The sequence below is a fragment of the Haemaphysalis longicornis genome, unplaced genomic scaffold (assembly GCF_048455015.1).
Source record: "Haemaphysalis longicornis isolate Haplotype H1 unplaced genomic scaffold, Haemaphysalis longicornis Haplotype H1 scaffold_5, whole genome shotgun sequence".
Lineage (NCBI taxonomy): Eukaryota > Metazoa > Arthropoda > Arachnida > Ixodida > Ixodidae > Haemaphysalis > Haemaphysalis longicornis.
Window position 1 is genome coordinate 30,636,907 of NW_027526385.1, and position 21,760 is coordinate 30,658,666.

Sequence of the window (21,760 nt, forward strand, 5' to 3'; positions counted from 1 at the left end):
ATTGTAAATAGATGAATAAATAAAGTTGCGTATGGTGATGCTGAATATCAAGTTTAAATCTTTTTTGTGCACGACTATTTTGTTGTGTGCCCCCAATCATTCTAAACGGTCATATTAGTTCGAGAGCACTTATGAATCAATTGTTTCAATCTAGTCACTCCACTAATGGCTCCAAATTCATGGCCAGAGGTTAGTATATCCTAAAAAGAAACTCAGAACTCACAGTGGTGCCTTGGTTTCCTATCCTGATGCTTAACAATGTCACGAATACCATCCAAAGCCTACGGGGAGGTGATTTGTAAGGGTTAGGGCTAAGGTTGCAACTTATTTGCCAAATGTTTAGAATGACGGGTACCAGCGAATTGTTCCCTCGGGTATGTCGCGTTGCAGGCATTAAAGATTCTTCGAGTCTCAAGCCCCTCATCACCCTTGGCGAGTATGGCCTGGACTCTATAATCGGCGTACAAGTACAGGATGTCATAGAAAGACACTGTGGGCTTGTATTGTCCATGCAAGACATTCAGCAGCTGAACGTCAAACTGTTGCAAGAGATGGGCCCAGTGACATCGTCAGAATGCAAAACACCTCCGCCAGAAACGCAAGGGAAAGGTAAAATGTCCGGTGCCAATGGTACTCAACCTTTTTGTGTGATCCATATTTCGATACAAAATGTTTTCCTCATACGTTCACGCGTGCAAGACCTACCATTACTGAGAGTAGTGCACGCTCGTCGTATTTTCAAAACAACGCAAGACCTACCATTAGTCAGAGTAGTGCACGCTCGCCGTATTTTCAAAACAACGCCTCTTGGTTATATGTAAACGTACTTCCTGGAGGTGGTAAGGCCACTGCTAATGAAATAGGCTTGTCCCGTCTATACACTCAGTGAGAACGGCAGCTGTAACAAAAAACTGGCTTTTCACACTTTACCTCGTCCTTAATTCTTGTCGTCACCTGGCAGAGGAAAGGTTCCTCTTGCAACTTTTCCCTTCTAGACTCAGTCTCATCTTTCGTCGTCAGATTTAAACTCAAAGAACAATAAGTGTTACGATTAAATTGCCCCTCTTCCGCGCTTCTTTCCCCAGCGGTTTCTAACCTCCGCTGATTGCTAGTTAGCACTCCGCTTGAATATGCATCCCGATAATTTAGGAAGCGTGATGTTGCTTAAATTTAGGGGTAATAAGTCTTCATTGAATGTAAATTCACTCTGAATACTTGCCCGATCCCCCGCTTTGAGTCATTGGCTGTGTCTTTGCCCTCCTGACACATGAGGAAACAGCGTCTCGTCCTGGTCCTAAGCCTCAATATAACATCAGCATATATATTCTAACCTACAAGATTCCCAAGTGGTCTGAGTCACGCCTGTACCTTGTACTACGGCGAGATAATAGCCCAGCATACCGGTATCGGGTAAAGTTTGAATTAATATTTAATTCGTGGTTCTAATTCTTTCCCGAGCGTACTGATATGTTCAACACGGCATGATGCAAAAAATGAAGGAAGCTCACACTAACGAGTAAGACGTGAAGGTATAGCGAAGCTGTACGCAACCTTCAAGAGAATCGCGTCGGTTTGAGTCTACGATTGCAGCCGATTTACTTCTTCTTCGCTGCAGCAACGACCAGTATTGTTGCTTTAAGTGTGAGCTTCTTTCCTTTTACGGACGTGATAATCATTGGATATCACCTTGGAGAGGCGTACGCTATAACGTGTCTCCCTCGTTCCGAGCTACTGTCACGATGATTATGGCGAACGCTGGATGGAGTCTTTCGCATTCTGAGCAAGTGTTGCCACGATTGCGGCGAATGCTGCAGTTGTTTGTTTGCAAATCTTGGCCAATCTTCCTAGGTGGGTACGCGTGGCTTGACATACGTGCGCAGGGGACACTGGGCGGTCGTCGCGAGGCACGCACACACGAGCGATAGGCATTTTCTTGGTTTTGTTAACTACTCAGCGGTCGCCGCGAGGCCCGGGCTCATGTGCGCGCGTTCGGCAATTTCTTGGTATTTTTGACTGCGGACACAAAAAATTAGAATTTGCTACACAGCCTCGCTGTTAAAGTGAGAGCCATTCCACCCTTTGAAGAGGAAAGTCCAGCGCAGCGCGCTTTGGTGTGATTTACTATGTTTGGGCTGATCGACATTGGGTATTTGCTATGTTGAATCGTAAAGACACTGATACCATCTCTACGTCACAGACTAAGGGCACACAGAATTACTGTGTAGAGATTGACGTTTTATTTTAACGCGGCTACGCCAATCACGGCGCAGGTGGCCGCCGAAAAACGCGTGGCATTGCACGAAGTCGGAGACTCAGCGCGTTGCGAGGAGTATACACGACTCTGGAAAAGGGTGGCGGCATGGGAGAGCAGTATTAAGTGGGCTGTAACGATATTCCCTCCGTAAATAACCATGCTTTCCTCTGCAACACACGATGTAGGAAAGCCAGCTTACAAAGACTAAGCTTACACGATCCCTTTAAATGAAGCTTCACCTCTAAGCACAAACGCATTGCTGGAAAGATCTTTCTCAAGAGACAATGTTAGCCGCATTGTATCAAAATTTGAAGACCCGTGACTTTTTCAGTTGTATGAATTTTTCAACATGCTACAAATTGGTGGTATGCACTGAAATCAAGATGAATTTCGGAAACCACACCAGGTGGTATTTTGTCCCCAAACGCGTGCGGGTATTTGATGTGTGCGCCGACAATAATTCTCGCAGATGTTTACTTCCCACTTTTTCTTTCTTAGCAGCGCCTGCCGACTCATCCGAGCGAGCTTGTTGACCTGAGCAGCTGGCATTGCTTGGCAAGAACACAAAAAGAACCAAAGTTACACTCCTTGATTGTCTGCGCATGCAAGCGTTTTCAAAGCTACACAACTGTCTACAATTACCAGCGCCTGCCAGCGACCTGGGCCGCCTGCACCACCCATGATTGTTATCATTTCAAAAATAAAATATTTTCCGATCTACGATTGAACCCTCTTGGGCGCTAGCCGTCCCTCAGTAGGGACGTTGACCCAAACAACCAAAACTTGATGCTGTGGGTATGGCTGTATACACTTGGCACTTTCGCGGCCACAGCTCGGGGACGTAATACCGCTATACGCTGGGCACGTTCATGGCCACAATATTTGTGCCGTAGGTAAGACTATTCACTTGGCACTCCCACAGCCAAAACTTCATGTAACCTTACTTATTGCACCACGTTGTGGCCGCGGGAGTGCCAAGCCTATAGCCTTATCAACGACACCGAGAGTGCCAAGTGCATAGCCTCACCTACAGTATCAATTTAATTTATGGGTGTAGGAATGCAAAGTGCATAGCCCAACCATCGGGAATATCTTGTGGCCGCGAGAGTGCGACGTGCACAGCTTTACGTACAGCACTACGTTTGTAAGTCGGTAAGTAGGTCTCTAAATAGGTTTGTAAGTCTGTCAGCAAGCGCCAAGTAAGTCTGTACAGACACGCGCCGCGTTGGCTCAGTGGTTAAGGCGTTGTGCTGCTGAGCACGAAGACGCGTGTTCAATTCCCCGCCGCGGCAGCCACTTTTCTGATGGAGGCGAAAAGCAAAAACGCCCGTGTGTACGAGATTTCGGCGCGCGTTATAGATCCCGAGGTGGTCAAAATTAATCCCGGAGCCCTCCACTACGGCGCGCCTCATCGCCTGCATTGCGTCGGCACGTTAAACCCTATAATCAATCAAATTAAGTCTGTACAGACTTGCCTACAGCACCGATTTCAGGGCGTGGGAATTCCAAGGCTACAGCCTACGTACAGCACCAATTTTCGGGCGTGGGAATAGCAAGAGGGAATGGCCTTACCTACACAGCAAATTTATGGGCGTGGGAATGCCAGGTGGATAGCCTTTCCAACTGCGTCAACTTGTGGCCGTGGAAGCGCCAAGTTTATAGCCTTACCTACAGCACCAATTTGTGGGCGTGGAAATTCCAAGAGTTTAGCATTACCTAAAGGACCAGTTTGTGGGTTTGGGAATGCCAAGTATATAGCCTTACCTATGACACGTACCGAGCTGTGGCCATTGTAGTGTCAAGGGGTACAGCCTTACCTCCGGAACCGAGTTGGGACGTGCAAGTTCGAGGTGAGAATTTCCCGGCTGAGTTTCTTAAGCATGTCCGTAAGCTTGTCATTGCATAACTTTAAGCTTCTTTCAGCCCTGTCTTCTTGATGTATGGCTAACTTTTATGCTGTCTTTTTGGCACAAAACGAGAGCAAGGCAGACCTTTTTCTGTCTTTCTTGTTTAATTTTCTTATTTTGTCTTATCCCTACACGTATAGTTTTATGCTGCTTATATCAAGTAGAAGCCGTTTTAGATCACTCCGTTTTTTTACGGCTGACATTATTCCGTGTATATAATTCGCCTTCCGTTATGTATGCGTGCGAACAACCGCTCGCGTGCAATTAATTATTTCTACAGGCACTACGCATTGTATGCTTGCGTGTGTTGTCACGGTGTGTAATTTTCGTCCAGTGTAACCAATGCTATTTATGTATTTCTTTATTTTTTATTTATTTATTTATGCATTTATTTATTTTTTGATACCTCAAACGCTCCCTGAGGGGTATGACATAAAATAATAGAAGCAATACAGAGGAAATAGAGTTAATACAGGGATTACGAATCAACAAAAAGAAAGAAGAGAATTAATGAATATGAACATTTCAAAATGCACTTCTGAAGCAGATAACTAATGATAGCGACAATTTTGGCGGGCAGATCGTCCCCTTCAGGTGCACTGAAAATAATGAATGTTGAAAAGTTGTGGTCATGGCATGTGGCAGATACACGGCATTGGGGTGAGAATGGCGATATACACGCTGCGCTTAAACTGTGGTCTGGTTATTGCCGGAGAGAGAGTAAAGTAATCAGTGATAAATGCAAGGACTAGACATCTGGCAGCGAGATTACAATCATGGCAGGATGAGCTGACGTTTCAATGCTGAAATGCTGGAACGAAATGAGTATACTGATAGAACAAAACCCGCAGCCTGATTCTGTAGGGATTCGATGGAGTTTATAAGGTTAGATTAATGTGGGTCAAAGACAGCAGTAGCGTACTCTAATTTAGGCAAGACAAATGTTTTGTACGATAATAAGTCAATTGCAATTGGAGCGGATGACAGATTTCTGCGCAAGAGGCCGCAGGCACGGTGAGCCGAACTTATGATGTATGTAGTTGATGTTACGTGTTTAGGTTGGATCATGGGAGATGAAAATACCTAAGTACTTGAATGTGGCAGTGGCAGCTATTGTGCCTCTTATTATAAGCATACGTCGATTTTGTATAATTACAAAGCCGGTTGAAGAAAACTAGTGAGGTCTTTTCACGATAATTTTCATTAGCCATTTTCGGAATTAATTCAGGATATTAATCAAGTCATGTTGAAAGACAGTGGTATCGTCAGAGGTTAGTATTGGACGCTGAATTACGCACTCATCTGCGAAACGACGGATGTTAGATGAGACAGTAAACGGCCGATCATTCATGTAATTTGGAGCTATTAATGTTCTTATCGCCGTTTCCTGAGAAACGCCACTCATAACAGGCTATAAACAGGAAGAGAGCGAATTCACATGACAAACTGCTTGTGGTGGGTTTTAAAAATTGCATCTAATTAAGAACATCCGGACGTAGGTTTAAACGGGAAAGTTTGAATAAAAGCCGGGAATGAGGTACTTTATCAAAAGACTTTTTAATATACAAGAAGTGGGCATCAGTGGGAACGTTTTTTGACAGATACGTATGCAGATCGTGAAGAAAAAGGGCAAGCCGGGTGTCACATGAACTTTTCACGAAAACCTCGCTGATTTCGATGCAAGAAGTTTCCGAAAAAGAAAGTATATGGGAGTCAAAAATATGTTTCATGATTTAAAAAGATACGCCGGTAATGAAAATCGGGCGATGCTTGTTATGTGACGACCGGTCGCCTTTCTTAAAACGACCAGACTGGTCTTACCGATGAGCCAGTTTTCTGGAACAGAGCCTGCATTAGGTGAGTGTTCAAATGTGAGTGATAGGAGAATGCTTCTTAAAGGGGCCATGAAGACAAAATACAAGTTTGGTTCATTAGAAAGACTGATTTGTCGTGATAACAATGATACCGATTTCATCGCAAACTTCGGAGAACTAACAGATATATTAAAGAAAACGCGTGGAGGAGTGGCGACTCGCTAGCCAGTTTCTGGCAACTTTTCTATGACGTCACAGAATCTTGTTTGGGCGATTGATGGCGGCCGAACTGATCAATCGCGAGGACACATGACTGGACGATTGTAGTGGGGCACTAGTTCCGTTTGATCGAATCACTTGAATGCTAACCTGCAGTTAAGACACTGAAAATTATGTTTGTAGTGATGGCCCATATGACGTTACTCGTACCGATAACACGTCACTGTGGCGCGAAATTTGAAAGTTCTTAAGTATTTGTTGCGTTTTTATCGGTTACAAAACGTTTCTCGTGGCCGGAGTGGAGCTGAGTGAGGTACTGAAGCCTAACTCTTTCAAGTTAACCAAAGTTGTATTTTGTCTTCATGGACCCTTTAAGTGTTTGGCGTTATTAAAAGTTTAGTATTGATGCCCCCAATTTCTATTGAGGAGGAGTTCCATAATAAGTCGATCACTTCAGCTATGCCATGATGGTCGAATATGATACTTTGCTTTCGAGTACGTAAAAGGTAAGGTATGTCTGGAAGATCAAGTTTTGTCCACAGCTAGGTACCCTCCAGCATATAATTGTGGAATGCGCTCACAACCCAGCCCTACCACCCCTCTCCACCTGTTCCTTTCCTGAGCTGTGGGAGACACTGTTGACCAGCTGTCAACCGGAGGACCAGACTCTCCTGGTGACACGGGCCAAGACGGTGAGGGCAACGCATGGATTCCCGGACTAGGGTTCCACTCTCACATTTCAGCTCATTAAAATGTTTTTTCTCTCTCTCTCTCTCTCTCTCTGGAAGATCATGAGTGAGCTCGTGGTTGAAAACTGCACAAAAGAATTGTTCAGGACGTCAGCACAATTTGTCTCTGAGATGCTGTTTCCAGTGTTGTCGATTCGATTCGGTTGATTCGATTCGAAAATGTTCGACTGGGTTGATTGAGAATAATTGTTATCTAGAAACAGGTTGGGTGATTTTCCAGCATGGCATACAGGGAAGTAAGACTGAATTTTTGTTCGGTCTTCGTAGGTTGCGTTTTCTACTCGTTTGCAGATTTGTAGTATTTATCTTATTGAATCTGAGAGCCTGCATTTCTGCTGATGGAATTAAAGGAGTACTGTCATGAAATTTCTCGCGTCCAGGTTTTATGCTGTAAAGAATACCTATTGGCCCAGTAATTACGAAAATCGAACCGAAAGTTGTAAGCCTCCAGCATAAAATTAATTATAGCACGTTTATTGCAACCAGTTTCAAAGTCGGTCGCTGCGCGGGAAAATGGCCGTTCGAAGGCCAGTCTGCAAGCGGGCCAGTCTTACGTCACGGTCTCACCCGTGACGTCAGGGACGTTCGTCGCATCGTCTGCTACGATTGCACATGGTCCGCACTCGCCCGCGCAGTCGACATGTCGTCTGAATCGTCAGACTCAGATGAGTCGCTGCCACCCGACAGACAGAACAACTTTATTTGGCCAGCCGATTAGGCCGGCGATGTCTTCGCCGTCGTCCGCTTTTTAATATCACTGCGGCTCGAACCGGCGCAGAGCGTGATAGCAACAGCTTGTCGCCACTCTTATAACCAATCTGATCGCGAAAAAAAAGTTCCACATGCAAGAAAGTAGATGTTAGTGTGGTGAAAAATTGTGCTAGGGGTTGTTATCAGCACTGAATTTAAAAGCGGCGTTCAGATATATGCCGCGACGGTAAGCCTACACTGACCGGCAGCGGAGGTTCGGCGCTCTGACCCAGCACTGCCGGCACCGCAGTGCGGCAAGCGGCCGAAAGATGCCGCCACCTGCGCGCTAGAATCAAAACAGGCCACGGCAGATGTCTTGATCACCGATCGCTGAAACGGAATTATCGCCAAAATAAAGCTCTATATGCGAAAAAGGGGACGATAGTGGATTGAAAAGTTGTGTAAGGGATGGCCATTCACAGTTGTACAGATACCGGCGATCAAATATTCGCCACAATACTAAGCCTAAAGTTCCCAACACCCAAGCTGAACCGAGCAACGCCGAGCCCGCTGGCTTGGGCGACAGTTCTTGCGGCCGCCGCCGCGCACGAACTCAGTCCACGTTTAGCGCTGCATGTTGTCGCGTGGAAAATAATGCATCTTGGCGTCATCGTCGATTTGCTCAGAGAGGCTTCCACGAACAGTACTTCGCATTCCGCGAGCTTGCCATAGCACAACTTGGGCGAGCTCAGCGTCGCGCGTCACCGCGGTGCGCGCGTCAACATCGTGCACCGCGCGGTGCCGGCACCGCGCAGTTTTCGGCACCAGTGCAAGGCAACACCATGCGCCGCTCACGAACTGAAGAGCAAAGACGTCGAACACGCAAAGTGCGCAAAGTTGACAAGCATTGCTCACAGAGCTACACCCACGTCTCCTGCCCAAACGAATACCACCGACAACAGCAGTGCAGGATATCGTTTCCGGTTCCGAAAACGACTATATGACGTCACCCTGAACCGGCCAGACACGCAGGCCGATGTTTCGTCACACAGAAAGCGATTTCGGTAGTGCTGCCGATTTGTGGAAGCTCGCGGCCGGGACAATCACACTCAATTTTAGATATGATTGCGGACTCGGATCGCTGCAAAACTTTCTGTGAGGCATCTGTACAAACTACTGAAGCCAATTATATCATTTTTAAGCGTCAAAATTTTGTGTCAGTACTCATTTAAGCGCTTCGTTTTGTTATTCATTCGTTTTATATTGTTGGTAAAGCATGCTGACTGAGGCATCTCTGTAAGGGTAATAGTGGGGCTGTACAGTTTTATTAACCGCAGCATCTCGCACTTTATAACATTTTCAGTTCGATTCTACAGAGCGGAGATGGAAGCTTGGATGAAACTGTCGGCTAAAGTGGAGAGGCTGCGAGCGATACTCTCGTAATCGCCTTTGTCGTAAAGGGTTAAGGTTTTATTTTTTTTTACTCTGTAGTAAACCGCAAAAAAAGTGATATGGGGGATATCATGTCCACTGTGGCTTTAGATGCGAAGGATAAAAATACTGTTCAGGGTGTGTTCTTAGGATAAGAGTAACAATGTTCGAAGATGTATTTTTAGAGTGTGGAGTGCTTTACAATTTGCAGTAAACCAAATAGTTACACACGAAATGAAATGAAATGAAATGAAACTTTATTTCCCTCTTGCTGCGGTACAGTAGAGAAAGGACGCATGGAAAAAGCTGCAAAGAATGCAGCTTGAAGACCCCATACGCCCAACCCGACAGCTTGGTTCATATACATTTCACTTCATACATTGGCCAAAGCACAATTGTAACATCTACGTGATTTGCCGGTCGCTCAGGACGACAAAATAAAATCACAAAACACACTTGCACGAGAACAAACAAAATTAACACATGCATAAAAAGCATAGCACATAGCTTAAAAGGCACAGCATAAAACCTAAAAAAATCCTAAAACACAGCATAAGGGGTCTGCTGTTCGTACAGTTTGCTGTTTGACAAACAGTTTAACGCAGTCTCATCACGATAACCCACAGTGACTCGAACAGGTATAGAACCGTATACAATTTTTTCTTTGAAGTTTTTTCGAGGCAGATATTAATAGTCTCAAGACAATTTAGGTACAAAGGTAAATTATAGCACAATGACTGTAGGCGATAGTTTGTTCGGAAAAAAGGCAGGAACCATGCCAGGCGCTGGCGTAGGTTGTAAGAAGTGGCATGGCGTGTGAGTTGAGGCATAGAAATAAGTGATTGTTTGTTTCTTGATATTCCATTTTTACACATGGCTAGCAATCTGGAGGCGTATAAGGTATTACCTTTAATTACATGATATTGAGTGAAATAGTGTTTGGTGTGAGCATACCATGGTACTTTTACAATTAGTCTAACTGTTCGTTTTTGTGCTACCAGTAACAAACTATTTTTCTTTGTTGTTGTTGCCCATACGGTATGACAATATGTTATGGCTGGCAGCAAAAAAGCATTGTATATAACTAGCTTCACTCCCGTTGGAAGAGACTACCTGTGTTTACATATTACACCATTTATTTTATTAATTTTATTGCGCATTTGGTCGATTTAAAAATCCCAGCTGAGTGTATCTGAAGAGACTACGCCTAAGGACTTTATGTTTGAAACAATATCAATAACTATATTTCCGTACACCAGTTGAATAATATCACACACAATTGTGTTTTTCGCTCAATATATTAGTGCTTTTGTTTTTTTGGTATTTACTTTTAAGTAGTTTTTTCACGACCATTGTCGAAGGTATTCGAGAAACTGACAATGTTGTTTCTGTATTCTTCGAAACTAGCATGGTGATATCTTCCGCGTATGTTATCCCGTTACCTGGCAATGAACTATAAAAGATATCAATAATATATAAAGGAACAGTAAAGGACCTAAAATATTGTCTTGTGGCACACCAGCCACGATTGGTTGCATGTCTGAGAAGATGTTATTGTGAGCTACTGTTTGACGACGGTGTTCCAAGTATGATTGTATAAGAGTAGCGACTGAGCCTCTCATGCCGTAATCAAAACGTTTGTCCAACAAAATTGTGTGTTTATTACATCAAATGCCTTTGAAAAATTATATATATTCCGAGAGCAAGATGCTTTGTCTCGAATGCCTTAATTATTGTTTATTTTTGTTTCAGCAGGGCAGTCTCTGTTGATCTGTATTTCCTAAAACCAAACTGACACTCTGAAAGCACGGAGTGCTTAAACAAGAAATTGTTCATTCTGTAGTAAATGATCTTTTCTAAGCCCTTTCATAATACTGGAAGGATAAAAACTGGTCTATAATTGAAAAAATCAGAAATGCTTCCACCTTTATGTATGAAAACACATTCCGCAATCTGCATTTGTCTTTGAAAAATCCCAGTACACAGTGAAAGGTTATAAATGAAAGCCAACACAGAGGCTAGTAGGTCGATTACATATCTGAATGGCTGAATTTGAAAACCATCAATATCGGGAGCCTTGCTGAGTAAGATTTTTGTACTTTTGTTGAACTTCTATTTCGGTTGTTGGAGACATGAACAAAAAATCCTTCACGCTTGGAGCCGGATAAGCATAACCGCATGGAGAATTAGATGAGCAGCATAAGGATCGCGTTACGTTTATGGAGAAGTTGTTCAAATTGTCTGAAAGTGCTTTACCGCTTAAAACAGTGCCATCAGGTTCAATCGTTTTTGGCGACACTCTTGATAGGAGGTTGAGTACGGAGTTTAATTGAGCCCATGAGGCACGGTAGTCTTTGTTGGAGGTGGAAGAAAAAATGCTAATAAAGTAATCGGATTTTGCCTTTTTTAGTTATTTAATTGATCACGATATATATTCAATGTATGTAATTTATTAATATGTCTCCCACCTTCCTAAACTGCGAATATAATTTCAGTTTTATTTTAAATTTTTGTAGCAAATCCGCAGTTACCCATGGTATTTTAGCTCTTCTTTTTCGATGGTACAAGAACCGAAAACAGTTTTCATAAGAAGATTTATGTTGTCGATGAGCGCTTCATACGCGCTATCCGCGTCGGTGTGTGACACTACTCCCTCCCAGTTCGTTGCTCGAATCTTATCCCTAAAGCATTCAAGTGTGTTCACGTCAATACGTTGATAGCGTGAGCGAGGCAATTCACATTCCGCATTTAAATTAGCTTCGTTGACAAAGGCAAATATTGCCAGATGATCACGTATATCGCAGACAAGTGTGCCAGCATATAAATTTTGCTTTTCCGTGGTCGTTATGATAAGGTCGAGTACTGTTGACGTCGACAGTGTGGCGCGTGTCGGCACTTCAATTATGTTATAAAACCCATATGCATCTAATAAACTGGCTAGCTCAAGCTGCGCGTGGGAACAAAAACTAACATCAATATTCATGTCACCACAAAGAATAGAATTTGTTGTTTCAAAGACACGTGATCAAGAAGAGCTTCTAGCATGGAAAAAAAGGAATCTAGCTTGCCGTCTGGTGGACGGTAGAGCACAGTAGATACATTTCTGCCACATTCAACTATCAGTATTTCAAAGCGTGGCGTAATAGCCGATGCTCCACGTGCACAGCACCCGATGCTCCACGTGCACGGCGTCCGATGCTCCACGTGCACAGCACCCACCGGTGATCAGGCTGTCAAGCAGCGGGAAGTCCTGGCTCGATGAAAACTTTCGGTTGGCAGGCCTGAGGCAAAGAAATACTTGTGAGCTTGTGCAACCCGTCAAAGCCGCAAACACCACTGCTGCCGAGTTTACAAGTCCAGATGCGGCGTTAATAGAGCCTAGGGTGGAAGCTAGATCAGACCACTCGATAAACGGGAAGTAAAAATCACCGAAGAGCAAGATTGGAGTGTTCTGGAACATTTTTAAGTGCGAATGCACTTCTTAAGCGAGCCTGAATCGTCCGCCGCCGTAGTCCGCATAGCAACAGCTGCGGGTGCGCGCGCCCCTCGTCTTCCCTAGCAACGGGGGGAGATGGGCGCGCGCTGCCTGGCCGCTGACATGGCACATACCCACGTGGGGGATTGGCCAGGAATCGGGCGTGAGAAGGGCTAATGCACCCGCTTAAAGGAGTACTGACACGAAATTTCAAAGCTGAGATCGGCTCTAGCAATCAAGTACAACGACAACACAAATAGGTGTCTGTGAATAAATGCATCTTTCTTTCTTTGTAGTTGTGTGTGTGTGTGATCTCTCTTTCGCGAACATTACCGAACCGCGCAAATTCAACTCATGCATTCGCACTTTCACATTCTTCCCCTCGGGGAAATGCGGGGAATTTTTGTAAGTGCTTCTTCAGTGTCGTAGAAATCGGTATGAATGAGTCGTCAGCACTAGGATGGCAGAAGCACATTCCGGTCAAAACATGTGGAAAGGAAGCGTTCATTAGAGCCAAATGACTTCAAGCGGGGATGAAATAGTTATAACAAAACAGTGGAGTTTTCAACTGCTGCTTATTAAAACACCCGTGGCACGGGGCGTATTTGTTCGGTCACGGCGAAATATATCAGAATTAAGCATGGCATGAAGCATTTCACAATATAGAATAGATGAGCTCGTTCAAGTTCTGGTTAAAAGGATTATGTTGGAAGACGATGAGTTTTGTGACAGAGCAGAGAGGATCACGCTTGGCAATGAATACACGTGCGTTTGGTAATATAAAGGGCAACTGCGAGTGGCAAGATCGAATGCGTTTATTTTCTGGCTTAGAAACGTGCTAGAAACATCGCTCGACAACCCTTCACGTCGCATGGTCGTACATGTATTTTTTTTATTGCAGGTTAGTTGGTCGTACCGCAAATTGAAAGGTTCTTTTTCTGCCTTGCCGAAGTACACTGTCGTTTGCGAGCTAGCCTTGTATTAGCAGACAGGTTGTCATCTAAGCCAAAATCTGTGTCTTGAAGTTGGATGAGTGAAGTAACAATGAGGTGTCTGTTTTATCCGATATTCAATAATACGTAATAGGGTTACACAGGTAAGAAGAGTTGCAGAGGGATTTCTGCTGCTCCCAGTGGAGATATTTTCTGTTCATGGGGAATTCTGAAACACATCACTTAGGCGTAGGCTTCTTGGTTCATAGGGCTATAGCAGGGAATGTCGCAAAGTTTTGCAGCAATAATGAGGGTGTGGGATTCTCTAACCACTGAGCACGAGAGAGGCCATACACTAATGAGAGAGCGACCGGGCGGTCGGAATGTTTGCGACTCAAAAAAGACGTAGCGTGAGCGCACGCCGATCGTGCTATGACGACAGGCATGGATGATGATGATATCCTTGGTACAACGCTGATGAATTATAGATTATACCGAGGGCGTAGGATCCCTCGTTATTAGGCTTAACAAAAAGCACAAGTTGCATGTCGTGCAAGCTTACGCGCCTACATCCAGTTGCGACGGCGAGTCTGTGGAGGTAATTGACGAATGCATTGAATTGGCAATGAATAAAGTATAAACTCCGTCCTCTATCATTATGAGGCGATTTCATTGCAAAGATAGGGGCACAGCAGCTAGGGGAGCATGCGGTAGAAAAATTTCGCTTAGAAACATCCACGCAGAAATTCTGGTTGCCTTTGCCGAAAAGAACAACCTTCGAAAAATGAATACCTTCTTCCACAGAAGAAAGAATAGGAAAGGGACTTGGAAAACTCCGAAATGGTGAAACAAAAAACGAAATATACTTTCTTCTAACTGGCACTTCAATCACCTTACCCGATGTACAAGTAATTGGCCGGGTTAAAACAAGTGATCACAAGATGTTTAGAGGTCGTATCCGCCTGAATTTAGGAAAGGGAAGGAAGGAAGGAATAAAGGTAAAGGAAAAGCATTAATGTCAACCAGGCTGCGGCCTAGTTTGCTATCCTACACGAGAGGAAGGGGAACAATAGAAAAAAAGAAGAAAACATCAAAAGAAGCGGGAGGTAAGAACATTTCGTAAATAGGTGTGGCCAGCGTTACCACACTATAGACGATAGAGTTCGTTGACTTCATACAGAGTTGGGCTACACTCTTCTCTGCAATTTCGTTGTTTTTAGGAAGCAAAGAGCGCTTTTGTCGCCTTGTGCGGTGATGACGGTGAAAGCCAGTGACCCAGGACTTTCTCCTCAGAGATCGACCGCCGAGAATCGAGCTTCCGTAAAGCTGAGGAGAGTTGCTTTCTTGCCGATTGTAAACGTGGATATTCGCATAAAAGATGGAGTATGGTCTCCGGTATCTCCCCGACTTCACACGCCTCACTGTCTGTAATTCCAAACAAATGGTATTAAGCATTTGTGAAGGCGACTCCAAGCTAGATACGGCAGAGAACGGTTGCATCAATCCGTGGGAGCCTAATGGCAGAGGGCACTGCAGATGCGGGTGCAGGGCATGAATACGAGAACTCATGAACTTTTGGGTAGTCCATTTGGGTATCGTGGTCTCCCGGGCAAGTTTGTGGACAGTCTAGGCGGCGTCTGTCCCGGATAATGGAATAGATACGGTCTCCAACTTTTGCTGTGCCAAGCGGGCGGCAGCGTCCGCACTTTCACTGCCGAAAATGCCGCAGCGACTGGGAAGCCATTGAAGGCAATGTCATGACCCGCTTGGTCGACATCATACAGTAGACTTATCTCGGCCAGCAGCTGTTCATGAAGTACACGGCACAGGGCTGACTGGAGCGATTGGAGGGCAGGCTTGGAGTCACAGAAGATCGCCCATCGTCGGCATGAGGCTTGCTGAATGGCGTGAAGGGCGCAACGTATGGCGGTACGTTCTGTTGCCGTGGAAGTGGTGGGATGGGCTATCTTGAATTCTGTGGTTATCGACAATTGTGGTATAACCACGGCCAAGCAGAACCAGACGTTGTTATCGAGCCATCGGTGTAAATATGGGTGCGGTCACTGTATCGCTCGTGTAGATAGATGAGAGCTAGCTGCTTTAGTGCTAGCGTGGGGCAATCTCGCTTCTTCGTTAAGCCTGGAATATAAGGCATGCTCGTGTCTGCATGTATGCTACACTAAAGTGCGAGCAGCGGCCTCGTCGCAGGCGTCTAGTTAGATGGCATGCTAGTGATGTGGGCAGCTACAACCTTTGCGAAAGATGGCATACTCGGGAGGTGATGATTAGGCAATCTAGTTAAGTGCCTCAAATGCGCCCTGAGGGTATGAATTGTCACGTAGGTGGTCAAAGGGTGATCACGGGCCACAGCAATGGTTTCAGCTGTTGACATGCACCGTGGTAGGCCGAGGCAAGTTCGGAGGGCCTGGGCTTGTATTCCTTGCAGTTCTTGAATATTTGTGCGGCGTGCACCTGGACGTACATACAGGCTGTACCGTAGGGAGCACAAGAATAGTGCATTATATAGCTGCAACATCGATTTCATGGGTGTTCCCCACGTGTTGCCGCCAATGAACTGAAGAAGATGGGTTACTGCTCACAGCCGCTTCTTTATGCAACGTATCGACAGTCACGCCGAGAAATTTGTGACCTTTGGCATAAGAGGCCCTTTCGCGATTAATTGACAAAAGGTTGGCATACATGGGCGTGCTTGAAAACGCAAGCACTGCGCATTTGCTGGTAGACGCTTCCAACCTCTTTGTGTGCAGATAGAAAGTGGTTAAGTCTGAAGCCTTTTGCAGGTGCGTGTGCACGTGCCGTAGTGTCACTCCATCTGCCCATATGCAAATGTCATCCGCGTAAATTGAGAGAAGAACCGTTCTTGGAAGCGAAATTGCCAGGCCGATGAGTGTTGGGTTAAACAACGTGGGGCTCAAGACGCCTCCATGGGAAACAGCTCGGTGGGTATATTGTGCTGACGTAGGGCCATCTTCAGTCATTACAAAGATTGAGCTCCCCGAAAGGTAGCTCCGCACCGACTGGTAGACACGGCCGCCAATCCCCACTGGTTGTAGTGCCTTAAGAATGGCATCGTGCTCTACATTGTCATATGCTTCTTAAACATCCAGGAACAGCGCAGCGCATATGCGCTTCGCGCGTCTCTGCTGCTGCACAAAAGTCACCAGGTCGATGACGGAATCGATGGACGAACGGCCACAACGGAAACCAGCCATGACTGCACGGTAGGCGTTGTAGTGCTCGAGGAAGCACTCCAGGCGTGCCAGGATAACTCGTTCCATAAGCTTTTGAACGCAGCTGGTAAGTGGTATGGGTCGGGATGCCGCAGGGTGCAGCAGAGATTTTCGAGATTTCAGGACAGGAACATGGCGGCGAGACCTCCGTTTTAGAAAAATATGCCGTCACGCCATAGTTCATTGAAATATTTCAAAAGGGCGTGCTGGGCGTCGTTTCCGAAATGACAGAGAGCGGTATAGGTGATTCCATCGGGCCCAGGTGGTGACAACCGCTTGCACAGAGGCAATGCCGCCTCCAGTTCTTCCATAAAAAACTGGACATCCATCCGAGGATCTCGCGATGCAGGAATGTCAGTGGCACTTGCTTATCCGGAAGGGGCTGTTCCACTGGCGATCCGAACACAGAAGTTCTCTGCTACTTCGAGCGCTCCACGTTTCTCGTGAAGATCCAAAGCCTTCAATGGGGAGCGCTGTTGCACGGGTGTTACTAGCCTTCGCACAGTCCTCTAGTATCCCGACAAAGGCTTTCGAGGATCAAGCAATTCGCAGAAGAACTTCGAACGGTATGTTTCCACCTGGATAATGCGGCGTTGAATCTTCTTCTGTGTCCTCCTGGCATCTGTCAAATTTTGAGGAGACTTCGTACGTCGGTACCTTCGTTCGGCGCGCCGACGGATAGCTCTAACGCGTTCCAGCTCAATGTCGAACTCTGCGATTTTGGGGGAAAGGCGTACGGAACGTTTGCAAGCAACCAGCGTGCATCCAATAGCAGACTCCGCAATTCCAGACTCATTGCTCGCTCAGAAATCTTCCATTTGGGATTTAAACTCTGACTATTCCATCACCCGAATGACGTTAGGGCCAATGCGACTTCATAGTCCTGTAATCTTCAGATAAGTTTGAATGTGGTCCCTTCCATGAGTTTCTATGCCTGCAAACCATTGTGTGTATCCGGACAACAATCGCGAACGTTAGATCCAAGGAACTGCCGTAGTTTGTGCCACGTAGAAAACTCGGACTTCCATCGTTCACTAAGCATAGGCCATGGTTTGACGCAAAGGACACCATGTTCCGGCCTTTGCTGTTAGGGCTTGAGCTTCCCCACAGGAAGTGGTGTGCACTAAAGTCACCCGTAATAACCCACGGATCAGTCGCTATTCGTAATATGTTCTGCAGCCTCTTACTATAAAAGGGGAATGCCGGGTGTATATAGGCACCCAGAAGTGTGAACGTGAGGTCGCCTTTTGTGATGGTCAGGCAGACGTACTCCTTACCCCTGTATGCCTTCAGGGGGTGGTGTACGTAGGTGAGCTCACTTCTGATGAAAACGATGACTTGGCTGGGCTCCCCTTCTGTAGTTGATTGAGAAAGGTCATAGCGCGATAGCCTAAAAGGCTTATGCAGGTTCGTCTCACCGATTACAAGGTTGGGAATCGACTTCATGAATACAAATTGGCGATAATCAGAGATGCCTGATAGAAGCCCTCTGGCGTTCCACTGAAAAATGGAAGCGTCCTTGACGTCTGCACTCGGTTAAGGGCGCACGTCGGCCATTCGTTCTGCGTGTTTGCAGAACCACATTCTGCGTTTATGCAGAAATTTCAAGGAGCGCACACACCACCGAAAAGGTTTTTTCAAAGGAATAACTCCGTGCAGACTTCCTACACGTAATCGCCACTAGTAAAAATTTTTTAATGAAATTCGCTATGGTTGATTTTTGGGCTGGGGCATTTCGCGTGGAATGACCCTAGAGGTATATATTCCCGGTGGTATAAATCTACGAGGCTACATCTAGGCATGACGACCAGCTAGTTGAACGATTCTATGAGGATGTGGAATAGGCAATTGCTTAAGTAAAAACGGAGTATACCGTAGTTATGGAGACTTCTTTAGGCAAGAAGTAGGCTGGAGAAAAGGCAGTTGGGAACTGTGGTCTGGGTTGCAGAAATAACAGATGAGACTTATAACATTAGTTGGCAGAAGGGAATTATCTATGCATCATGAATATTTTTGCCAACGGGAGAGCCGGAAGTGGATGTTTAGAAGCCCGAATGGGAAACAAGTGAATGAAATAGACTTCATACTAAATAGACTTCATACTATGCGATAACCCTGGCTTCGTGCAGGATGTGGAAGTACTGGGAAGGGTAAGATGTAGTGACCACCGTATGGTAAGATGATGGAAATAAAATAAAATAAAAAGGACACACCATACAGCGCAGACTAACAAACTGAGTTGATTAGACCCCATCAAACAAACAGATTAGACCCCATCAAGAAACGCAATTGCTTTGCCCAACAACGATAGTGAAGCAACACAAATGCAAACATCTCCGGCGCGCACAGTTTCGCGCGCCTCTATTATTTCCCGCATGAGCGAGTCACGGCTGCTAGCGAGCACCTAAGTTTTTCCACAAAAATTGAGCTCCCTAACAATCACGGCAATGATTGCCAAGATGCCCGCTTATCGCGTTACTAACATTATTCTTGTCCTCACGTAGTCTATCGTTAATACAGCTCCCAGCTTGCTGATGTATAGTATTTTGTAGGGCAACGGAATCAAGACACCACTTCCTCCGTGCAGGCAGGCATTTATATGTGTACAGCAATTACTGAAAAAAGTGGCTTCGATCCAATGCCAACGTTTTCACAAGCGGTCTAGTCTTCGTTTACCCGTACACATTGGCGGAGGAAGGGCCCGTTGACTTCCGCAAACAGTGTACGCATACATGCATACATACATTCATACATACCTACTTACATGCATTCATACATACTACATACCTACCTGCATACATACATATACACGTCCATACATACATACATACATACGTATGTATGTATCTCTACCTCCTTTCTCTACCTCCTTGGCATGGCCCTTCATTTGGTTACATCGACATAACTGAAATAGAGCTTACATCAACTGCTTAAAATTTTAATTCAGGGAAGGCTAAAGGCATTGATGGCATTCCTATTTCGGTCCTTACAAAGAATATAAAAATCCTAGCCCCAAATTTAATATTACTTTCCAATAAAGCTTTCCATACGGGTATATATCCTGAAATTCTAAAAATAGCTAAAGTAACTCCAATTTTTAAAACTGGATACTAAAATGCACTCAACAATTACAGACCTATATCCGTTTTAAGTTACATTAACACGTTGTTCGAAAAGTTGTTAGCGATGCGAGTAAAGAATTTACTGCTTAAAAACGGTAATATATCGCCGGACCATCATGGCTTTCAAAAAATCAAATCAACTTTATCTGCAGTACTTTCCATGACAGATGTAAATTATGAGGCCCTGAACAACAACCGCTTTGTAATAGGTGTGTTTTTAGATATTAGAAAGGGGTTCGATACAGTTCATCTTGATATCTTACGCCAAAAGCTTGAACGTTACGGATTCAGAGGACAGTCCCTCCAGTTTTTTAAAAGTTATCTGAATGGGCGATACCAAAGGGTAGTTATTGATGAGCATGTTTCTAGTTTAAGACCAGTCTGTACGGGAGTGCCACAGGGCTCTGTTCTGGGACTTATTCTTTTTACGTTATATATTGACGATTTAACCAATTGCATTTCTAAAGTAAGTGCCGTAATGTACGCAGATGACACAGCGCTTCTTTTCACCATTCCGTCCCTTCATACTGCGGCACATATTTTAAACGACAAACTTTTAAGAATTAGCGAGTGGTTCTCGACAAATAGGCTTACTTTAAACACATATAAAACCAAATATGTAGTTTTAGATCACCCTGCAAGCCTGTGGACTACACAATGGGAATGCTGAAGGTGAATGATAAAGAAATAGAAAAAAGTCGCTACGGTTTGATATTTAGGTGTATTGCTGGATGATACATTAAACTAGAAGCCCCATTTAGAAAGGCTAAGGAAGAAACTTTCCTCTGTCTGTTTTACCCTGACCAAAGCTCCACAGCATTTTGAAACTGGTATCTTGCGCACAATCTTCTTCTCTCTGCTCCAATCCAACATTGCACATTGCATCGAGTGTTGGGGATTTACCTATCACACTTCCATCAAGCACATAATATGCTACAAAAGAGAGCCTTGAGAATAATAAACTATGTTCCCCCTCGCACACCCTCTGTGCCTCTATTTTCCAAAACCGCAATATTGCCCGTGCTTACGCTACGAGATTATCGTATAACTCTCTTGGTATATACAATAATTTGTAATAACTTTCCCTTTCCCAGAACTATTTTCCAAACACCCGGTACAAGTAGCCGCTCTGTCTCGGAGGGCAAATTTTTAATCCCTCTCTTTTATAACACATACGAACAACGCCGCCTCAATACGCCGGGGTTAAAGTTTGGAATGATCTTCGGTCATTCGTTTTACTGTCAAACAGGGTATATCACGCTTTGAAAGACTTTTTTTTCGCATCACACAATATCCAGCACATTGAAGAACAAAAAGTAAGAAAAAAAAGTGAGAATAGCATCGACTTACAATGCCTTGTACATGATTTTGACTGCGGCTGTCTTCGGGACAACGATCATATCTGTAGCTTTTTACCACTGATGATGTACTTCATTCCTGCCGTGTGGTCTGTTGTATGTGTGTTATTGCAATATGAACTATACACAGCTCTCTTACTCGTAGTGTAATTTGTCTGTATAGAACCGAGAGTCTGTCTTTAGCACTGTAATTAATCTCGAATGCGTCTTTCCTATTCCTACACATGCTTTTTATTCACAATTTTTGCGGAACTTGTACTGTACATACCACATTTCCTTCAAACATAGGATTCTACGTAGCATAACCCCTAATTACTCATTGAAAGGTTTTAATGAATTCATTACTAGCCAATAGGCTAAGGATCCAGACATTCATGCATGTATTCAGTAAAAATGAAAATGAGACAATAAACAAACTTCAAACTTGATACACATACATACATACATATACACATATAAAAATTTAGATATACATGCCTATGCTGTATACCTGCACGATGCCCGATAATTTGTTCAAACAAACTGTGGATGGCTAGTAATCAAGGGAATAAAAACGGT

General features: G+C 44.7%; 2 protein-coding genes across 2 annotated transcripts in view; one reads left to right on the top strand and one right to left on the bottom strand.

The window, feature by feature from the left end:
• The window catches only part of LOC144138018 (fatty acid synthase-like), a 57,925-nt gene extending 54,963 nt beyond the window's left edge, over positions 1 to 2,962 (top strand). The window contains exons 25-26 of the mRNA XM_077670054.1: positions 391 to 609; positions 2,753 to 2,962. Of these exons, the coding sequence (XP_077526180.1) occupies positions 391 to 609; positions 2,753 to 2,787 (254 nt within the window). The 3' untranslated portion in view covers positions 2,788 to 2,962. The remainder of the gene's footprint in view (positions 1 to 390; positions 610 to 2,752) is intronic.
• Positions 1 to 21,760, bottom strand: part of LOC144138025 (uncharacterized) — a 490,339-nt gene that overhangs the window by 145,861 nt on the left and 322,718 nt on the right. The gene's annotated exons all lie outside the window — the stretch shown is intronic.